The following is a 9342-nucleotide window of genomic DNA, read 5'->3' as shown; positions in this document are numbered from 1 at the left end:
GATTGGCTGCCGCGGTTGGGCCACCGAGTCCCTATTGGTGGTGACGGAGGCGGGGCTGCTGCGTCCAGCTCTGGCCTGGAGATTTATCGGATTTACAATTGAACTGGATTTAGGATTTCCTTGTTTACTTTTAAACAATTTTTTATTGATTTCAGAGAGGAAGGGAGAGAGAGAGAGAGAGAGAGAAACATCACGGATGAGAGAATCATCCATCTGCTGCCTCCTGCACGCCCCCTTCTGGGGATAGAACCATGACCTCCTGGTTCATAGGTTGACGCTCAAGCACTAAGCCATGCCGGCTGGGCTAGGATTTTTTTTTTAAGGGATGTAAAAATTGCTTGGGGAACTAGTTTGCTGACTATTTTAAGTGCTGCTATTTGTGTACCTGTGTAGTATTGTTTGGTTCTTTTTGCCCTACAAAACAAAACAAAGAAACTGGATTACTCGTTTTATTTACCTTGAATAATTTTGGCTATTTAGGAAAAAATCAAATAGTTATCGGCTCTATTTATATATTTGTCAAATATTTATTGAGCCAATAATATGCCTAAGCACTGTGCTATGAAAAAAGGATGTGAAAAAGATAGTTTATGTAATGGAGGAGGTTCTTTTTTTAATCCTCACCTGCTTTTTTATTGGTTTTATAGGACACATTTGTAACCTGTGAGAGGAAGAGAGAGAAACATTGATGTGAGAGTGAAACATCGATCGGTTGCCTCCTGTGTACAACTCAACCAGGGATGGAACCCAAAACCTGGGTATGTGCCCTGACAGGGAATTGAACCCAAGATCTTTCATGTACCAATGTCACTCCAACCGTTTGAGCCACACCAGCCAGGGCTGATTCATTCATTTTTGACAGTTGAGCACCTACAGTGTACCAGGCTCCATGCTAGAGGTACCCATGAGCTGTACAACCAGGACCTGTCCTGGACCCTCAGTCATAGGGAGATGGGCTCAGGTGTGGTGGAAGCACGGATGGAGGTTAGGTCTAAGCAGAGGCCCAGATTAATTAGACATGGGAGGAGCATGGGCAGAGTTCTCACAGGTGAGAAGAAGGCAGAGAGTCCATTGTAACTGCAGAGTGTAAGAGGCAGGAGGCTGAGAGCACAGGCAACAAAGATAAGATGGGGCCTGTTGATTCGTGGAAGGTTCTGCAAACCAGCAGTTTGAACTTTATCCTGAGAGGAATAGAAACAAACAGTATTGTTTTTAAATTTTAATTCAAGTCTCTCCCTGAAGGTGTTTGCGCCTGGAAGCAGTGTGGTCAGATGTGCAGTTTTAAAAGATGACTGTGGCTGCAGGCCAGAGGGATCAAAGAGATGAGGTGAGGGGAGAGGTGGTGGCTGTCACCGAGGATGCTGGGCCCTGAGCTGGGATGACAGCAGGTGAATTTGAGAACTGTTAGGTCCACAGCGGTTCTCAACCTGTGGGTCCGACCCCTTTGGCGGTCGAACGACCCTTTCCCAGGGGTCGCCTAAGACCATCCTGAATATCAGATATTTACATTACGATTCATAACAGTAGCAACATTACAGTTATGAAGTAGCAACGAAAATAATTTTATGGTTGGGTCACAACATGAGGAACTGTATTTAAAGGGCAAGGAGGTTGAGAACCACTGTGTTAGGAGGTAGGATGAGCAAGTGCAGAGGGGCCGAGTCAGGGGAGCTGCCCAGGTTTCTGGCTGGGGCAGTGGGTCGGTAAATGGCATGGCATTCACTGGGATAGGGCAGCCAGGAGAAGGAGCAGGTTGGGGGTGAGGGAGAGAGATGAGTTCAGGTTTGGATATGTGCCTGTGGCACAGCTGAGTACGTGGATATGTGGGTCTGAAGCTCTGGAAGGAGTTGCAAGTGTGGACAGAGGGCTGGAGATGGAGCCATGGGAGTGGACTGTTGTCAGGGAAAGAAGAGGAGCGTTTCCACCCCAAAAAGAGGCCAGAGAAGTGGGAGGCAATCCCTGAAGCCAGGAGAGAGCATCCCCAGACGAAGCCAGCAGTGGTCAACAGTGGAGCCAAGTGCCCACTTCAGGCTGGGAGTGTGGTGAAAAGAGCCTGAACTTTGAGTCCCGGCCCATAGCTTCAAACGCTGGGACTTAGGACACATTTGTAACCTGTGTGAGCTCTAGTTTCATTTGCCGAATGGGTTTAAACACCTAGCTCTTAAGTGTTGTGAGATTTTTGAGGTGGTGGGTGTAGGTGCCTTGCCCAGTGCTGCTCTGGGAGCACGGTGGAGGGTGGGTTGGCACAGTTAGGGCTGGAGAATGCCCAGGAGGCCACCAGGATGGATCGGTGGGGGCAGACTCTGGGTGAGGGGTCATCAGCAGGGCTTGGTCATGAAGCAGTAGATAGACTGAGGAGTCTTATAAATTTCCCATGGGATAAGTCGTCGTGGATTGGAGAGGAGGCAAGTGTGTGGAGAACTGTTGGCTGAGTTCCCATGTTGGAATGTTGAGTTTGAGATGCCTGTGTGCAATGGGAGGTGGAGGGGGCGTGGGAATATCGGTGTCTGGACCGAGGCTCCTGGGCTGGAGGTGTGGGGGGGGGTGTGGGCGTGGGCAGGGTGAGGTTGCCCTAAGAGGCTGCAGCTGGAGGAGATAAGAGGAACAGCAACATCTGCAGGCAGGCTGAGGGGAAGGAGACACAGCAGGGCAGCCGGAAGAAGAGAGAGAATCCCAAACTGAGAGGGGAGGCCATCAGCCATCTCAGATGCACCAGAGAAGCCACGTAAGAAACAGATAAAGACGGGAATGGGGTCCTGGGTTGCAGTGGGTCCTTGGCAAGCTGACAGGGCAGCTTAGTGGACAAGCCTTGGCTGGATGGCAGGTGATGGTGGGGGCCTGCGGGGTGAAGAGGGAGAGGAGATGGCTGGCCGTGGAGCTGGGAAGCTGGGGCTTGTGAGCTTGTTTCCAGGCAGCGGAGAGGATGCCACTGGAACGGAGAGGCCAAGAGTGCAGGGAAGAACGCTCATTGGTGCTGTGAAGTCTCGGACGAGGCTGAGAAACACAACACTTAGGGGGATGAATATGTGTTAGCAGAAGGAGCAGGACCCGCTCCTTGGGGGAGGGGCTTTGTGACACAGACCTGTAGTGCTACACATTTTGCTCCGTTTCACTGTTGTCTTACCAATTCTTTTTTTAAAAATATTTTTTTTATTGATTTCAGAGAGGAAGGGGGGCAGAGAGAGAAACATCAGTGATGAGAGAGAACTATTGATCGGCTGCCTCCTGCACATCCCACACTGGGGATCAAGCCCACAACCCAGGCATGTGCCCTGACTGGGAATCAACCACTGAGCCACTGGCCGGGTTGTCTTGCCAATTCTACCATCCTTTGATACTTTTACAAGCTGCCTGAACGTGGTTATAAACTCCACTACATACTGTCTGAACTTATCTAATCCTTTCCCCAACAATCTTTTAAGTAATTCCAGTTATAACTTTCAACTTGATCGTTTGGTGGAATGTGGAATGATTTCTCTTCTCTGGAAAGCAAATATCACAGATCATGATCATTTTGGTTACATGATGTGCATAAAGGCAACTTTATATTCATCTTAATGGTGTTTTCGGACCATGTATTCCATTTATTTAAAAATAACAAGGGGGCCCTAGCTGGTTTGGCTCAGTGGATAGAGCATAGGCCTGCAGACTGAGGGGTCCCAAGTTTGATTCCAGTCAAAGACACATGCCCAGGTTGCAGGCTCGTTCCCCAGTAGGGGGCGTGCAGGAGACAGTCGATCAGTGATTCTCATCATTGATGTTTCTATTCTCTCCCTCTCCCTTCCCCTCTGAAATCAATAAAAATATACTAAAATAAATAAATAACGAGTCGGAGAAGACCGTTTTGAATGGAGCTTGCCAAGTAATTCTTTGGAGAAGGCTTTCTTTCTTGACTGGATTTTTATTTTTCACAGTATTTTTTAATTGTTTATCTATCAAGAGCTATTCCTTAGCTCACATATTCATGTTCCATAGTTCAGGGACTCAGGTCAGTGACAAACTTCCGTGGAACACAACCCAGAGAGATTCTTGACATTCCAGAGGCACTTTGCACTCTGAAAGATGTCAGCCTTCCTCATCTCCTCAAAATCTTTCATGGGATCGTAATTTCTGTAGAAATCTGCATATGTCTTCTTTCTTGGTTCAGCCACAGCACACTTACAGCAAGCTGCAACCCCGGGGATGCAGTGATCGCTCCAACAATATGAATCGCAGACGTGTGGCCAGAAGGCTGCGCAGCTGAGGTTTTGTCAAAGCACTGGAAGGCCTGCTCGTCCTACTCATCTTAACACCAGCAGCGTCCTTCCTGATGGGGAAATGGGGGGCCCCTGATTGGATTTGTGCAAGTGACTTTTCACAACCCCGTGTGACCGAGACTGGATCCTGGGTCATGCTGTGAGGGCTCTGCAGCTTGCCTGGGGGAGGACATTTAGTTTTTGATGGGTTGCTACCCTTCTGGGTGGTGCCTCTGGATTCATTGGTGTGTGTGACAGTCCTGGCTTAGAGGAGAGCCAGCAAAACCAGCACAGGCCACTGGGCTACCGCATCCTCAGCCAGCTGCGTAGGTCTCAGAGAGATGGGTAGGTGTCAGGAAAGGGGAAAGTTTTAAATGAAGGAAACCCATAGGTTTCACAGGAAGTGGCGTCTATGGTCTTACACTGTGGCCGAGCTTAAGGTTTCATTTCCTTTGTCTTGTTCCCATAAGCATCTGCAGGCCCTGCGGCCGGGTGGCCTGGAAACCAGCCGTTCAGAGTCCAAACACTGGACTCTGTGTTCAGACGGTTTTGCTTTTGTGAAGATAAGGAGATGGCCAATCATTTTTATTGTGGGGACACAGATGAAATAGACATGTCGCCCAGTAGGAGCCAAGTTATCAATATGGAGACCAGAGAGCTCCCCTGCCGTGTACTATGATCTCAACAACCTTGCAGCAACCCCCCCCACCCCCCCTCCCCTTCACTACTGGCTGTGCTTTTTCCTTCTCCCGAGCATGAAGCCAGTAGAGGGCGCCACCAGGTGGTTTCTAGGAGATCCTTCCACTGGTGAGGCTGCCTCCGCTGACAGCGTTCTCTTGCCCTGCAGTTGCACCCGGTGATCAAGGCTTTCCTGTGCGGCTCCATCAGTGGCACCTGCTCTACCCTCCTTTTCCAGCCCCTGGATCTCCTTAAAACGCGCCTGCAGACGCTCCAGCCCTCGGACCATGGGTAAGGCCTGCTGCCCCCCATTTCCCTGAGGAACTGGTCTCAGAACCTCTCTCTGGCCCAGGAGCACCTGTACCGTGTGAAGTCCACCTCCATTCTGTTGGCTGCTGGCTGTTGGAAGCAGGCCAGGCCCTACCTTCATGGGTTTTGTGTATATTCTTCTCTGTGAATATTTTTTTACATTAATTAGTGCAATTGATGTAATTTAATGTTGATTGAACAGGGCCCTGCCCTGAGCAGCTTCCTGGATCTGCCTGGGTGACATTTGCATGTTATTGTGCTAGCCCGTCGTGTCCCTGTGCTGCCAGTATGGAGTGTCTTCCTTGCTTCCCCGCATTGGGTTCAGCACCGTGGGCAGTGTACTAATATGTATGAACTGCAAGGATATAAATCAGGTTATTCCATTGTTTGTAGGATGACTGGACAGATGAACATGTAAGTGTCAAATCATGACACTTAAGAACTCCGAGATTCCAAGACGCACTGTAGATTCTAAGTGCCCTGAAGGGTCCACGCAGAGGAGTCTTGGAGCAGGGAGTTCCCCATGCGGATGTGGTCTGTGACTTTCCCTCCCTGTTGTCTGCCCCCAGATCCAGGCGCGTCGGGATGCTCACTCTGCTGCTGCAGGTGGTCCGCACCGAGAGTCTCCTGGGCCTGTGGAAAGGGATGTCCCCTGTAAGCTGCCTTTTGGACCTTCTCTTGCACCCTCTCCTTCATAACCATTTCTCATCTACCCCACGTATCCTCCTTTAAGCAAACGGGAGAGGTGGGAGTGGTGGGAGGACCTGCATGGTCTTCCTGCCTGTCTCGCTGTTGCTCCCTTTCTGTGTAAGGGCTGGGAGACATGCACCTGTACACTAACAAGGTCTGATGCACCTGTACACTAACAAGGTCTAGTGCGCCTGTACACTAACAAGGTCTAGTGCGCCTGTACACTAACAAGGTCTAGTGCGCCTGTGCACTAACAAGGTCTAGTGCGCCTGTATACTAACTAGGTCTGCGCCTGTACTCTAACAAGGTCTAGTGCACCTGTACACTATCAACGTCTAGTGCGCCTGTACACTAACAAGGTCTAGTGCGCCTGTACACTAACAAGCTAGTGCGCCTGTACACTAACAAGCTAGTGCAGCTTCTACCTCACTCCCCTCCTCGGGTGGAGGGTAACTCTGAGGCATGTCCTCCACCTATGTCCAGAGTTCCCCAAAGGGATTCCGTTGCTCATGGGAGTAACTGATAACACTCCCTCTGTTGACCGTCTTCCCTCTCTCAACCAACTGCTTGCATGCAGATCCTGGGTCCTTTGGGGAAACCCAGCTAAGACAGTATCTGATAGAGCCCGTCTTTGATTTCTTTCCTCCTCCAACTCTTACCACCACCACCCCCCTTCCCTGCAGTCTATTGTGAGGTGTGTCCCTGGTGTTGGAATCTACTTCGGGACTCTCTACTCTCTGAAGCAATACTTCCTGCGAGGCCATCCCCCCACTGCCATGGAGTCCGTCATGCTGGGGGTGGGCTCTCGCTCGGTCGCAGGGGTCTGCATGTCGCCTATCACTGTGATCAAGACGCGTTATGAGGTGAGTTTGACCACTTTAGGCCCTCAGGGTGGGTAAACAGAGGCCTGAAGCTCCTTGAGTCCAGTGGCCACTGATGTCACCTCCCAGAGAACCCATTTGAGTATTCAGGCCAAGCCATGTGTGAGCCAAGGCCCCAGTGCCCTGGTAAGGCCACCCACCCTGCAGTTGGCTTGCTTCAGTGCTCGCACCCAGGGCCACTGTGCGAGCCCCTGTTCTGTGCTTCCTTTGCAGAGCGGGAAGTACGGCTATGAGAGCATCTACGCAGCCCTGCGGAGCATCTACCGCAGCGAGGGCCACCGGGGCCTCTTCAGTGGCCTGACGGCGACACTCCTGCGTGATGCCCCCTTTTCTGGAATCTACCTAATGTTTTACAACCAGACCAAAGCCATGGTGCCCCATGGTACGGGTAAAGGAAGGTGTGGTGGGGAAAGGTCTCCCGAAACGCGTTCTCACCACTTTCTCTGCGACTGTGAAACTGTTCATTGCTCTTAGCAGCTCCAGATCCTCAGCAGAGTTTTAAGAACTGAGCCAGGGCCAGGCGCAGGGGTGCAGTGGGCAGCACAGATGTGGCCTCTGCTCTCTCACGTGCAGCCTTTGGAAAGGGGTGTACTGTAATTCTTGGTGGGGGATGGGGCAGAACAGAGCACTTCTCCATAGGCCCTTAAGAATACTTCCTAAATTTGCCTGATTCTAAGATTGCAAGAGGACCATGTAAGTGATATTGTGTCCCAAGTACTTTAACATCGGGAAGCTCATGACATTAGTCTGACACATTGTGGGTAATGTTAACTTTTTATCATGTGGATAAGGTTGCATCTCCATTGAAAACTCTATTATCATTATTATTATTATTATTATTATTATTATTATTTTGTAATTTGTATCTCTGTGGGGAGATACTTTGAAACTACATAAATCCATATAAAACTTCCCGTTCCCTTCATCCCTATGTTTGAGCATTAGTCATTGGTTCTTGTTGAATCAATTATGATGATTGTAAAAAGGTGAATTTTCACTCCATCAACACTTATTAGTTATACCTTTAAATTTTTTAATTCTTAACTTTGTTTGAATCCAGGACCTTCTGGCTATGGGGAAAAATTAGTGAGCAACTTGGCATTGATACTTATAAGATGAATGAGATTTATTTACAACTGAATGTTCCCTCTGTCCTATTTCAGACCAGTTGGATGCAACCCTTATTCCTGTTGTAAATTTCAGCTGTGGGATATTTGCTGGTGTTCTGGCCTCACTGGTGACTCAGCCTGCAGATGTTATCAAAACTCATATGCAGCTCTCCCCAGTGAAATTTCGGTGGATTGGCCAGGCAGTGACAATCATCTTCAAAGTAAGGCTGTACAATCAGTATTTGTTCTTATTGTGCTTAAGGCACTCTCTCTAGAGTAGCAGTAGCCCTTATCCTTTACCTAGTAGAATCACCTGGGGAGCTTTTATTTTTTTATTTTTATTTTTTTTAAATATATTTTATTGACTTTTACAGAGAGGAAGGGAGAGGGATAGAGACTTAGAAACATTGATGAGAGAGAAACATCAATCAGTTGCCTCCTGCACGCCCCCTACTGGGGATGTGCCTGCAACCAAGGTACATGCCCTTGACCAGAATCGAACCTGGAGCCCTTCAGTCCGCAGGCCGACGCTCTATCCACTGAGCCAAACCAGTCAGGGCACTGGGGAGCTTTTAAAAATCCCCACACCTGGGCTGATTACAGCAGAATTTCTGGGGGGTGAAACCCAGGTATCAGAATTTTAAGTTCCCCAGTGGTTCCAATGTGTTGCCAAGTTTGAGAGCCACTGCTGAAAACCTGTGGTCAGTGGTTTGTTTGTTTGTTTGTTTGTTTGTTTGTTTTCCAGGGGCCCTATATTAGAACAACCTGTGATATTTGTTAAGCATGTAGATCAGGGGTCCTCAAACTTTTTAAACAGGGGGCCAGTTCACTGTCCCCCCTCAGACCGTTGGAGGGCCGGACTATAGTTTAAAAAAAAACTATGAACAAATTCCTATGCACACTGCACATATCTTATTTTGAAGTAAAAAAACAAAACGGGAACAAATACAATATTTGTATTTGCATGTGGCCCGCGGGCCATAGTTTGAGGACCCCTGATGTAGATTGTAGGGTTCTACCCCAGACCTATTGAATCAGGTGATCTGGGGGGACTTGTCAAGGACCCAGGAGGAAATATAGTCAGAAAAAACCCACAAGCACATTTTGTTTCTCGCATTTGCTCTTATACAAATGGTGTTACTGAAGACAACAAGCACAGTAGACATAAATGCTTTGAAGGACTATCTAAAGCCACTGAGTTGGCCCTTGGGGAAACATGTACTGTTATCACCCACCAGATACTCGTTTGCGGTAAATTTATCACCTGTATCTTTAGATTTTTCTGTACTTCTCAACTTCTCTATGCAGCAGAGGAAACCTGAGCATACGCATCAAGTTCCACCCTAGATAAAAGCAGATATTTCTGAATCTGATCTTATCTTCACACTGCTTAGGTTGCCTGCTTCCTTCTTCTCTATACCTAAAGTCACATAGTCTGAA

At 48.6% G+C, this 9342-nt stretch overlaps 1 protein-coding gene across 3 annotated transcripts in view; it reads left to right on the top strand.

Moving 5' to 3' along the window:
* SLC25A38 (solute carrier family 25, member 38) overlaps positions 1 to 9342 on the top strand; it is an 11779-nt gene that overhangs the window by 605 nt on the left and 1832 nt on the right. The window contains exons 2-7 of one of the 3 annotated variants that reach the window (XM_005860416.2): positions 1243 to 1327; positions 5083 to 5204; positions 5792 to 5876; positions 6596 to 6775; positions 7007 to 7175; positions 7957 to 8123. In XM_005860416.2, the coding sequence (XP_005860478.1) occupies positions 1289 to 1327; positions 5083 to 5204; positions 5792 to 5876; positions 6596 to 6775; positions 7007 to 7175; positions 7957 to 8123 (762 nt within the window). In that variant the 5' untranslated portion in view covers positions 1243 to 1288. Of the gene's footprint in view, positions 1 to 1242; positions 1328 to 2113; positions 2726 to 5082; positions 5205 to 5791; positions 5877 to 6595; positions 6776 to 7006; positions 7176 to 7956; positions 8124 to 9342 lie in introns of those variants that run through there. The other 2 variants (XM_014534917.1, XM_005860415.2) reach the window with 2 other exon arrangements.

Source organism: Myotis brandtii, unplaced genomic scaffold (genome assembly GCF_000412655.1).
Source record: "Myotis brandtii unplaced genomic scaffold, ASM41265v1 scaffold134, whole genome shotgun sequence".
NCBI classification, from domain to species: Eukaryota; Metazoa; Chordata; class Mammalia; order Chiroptera; family Vespertilionidae; genus Myotis; species Myotis brandtii.
Note: the sequence above shows the minus strand (reverse complement) of the source record. Positions and strands in the feature narration are given on the sequence as shown.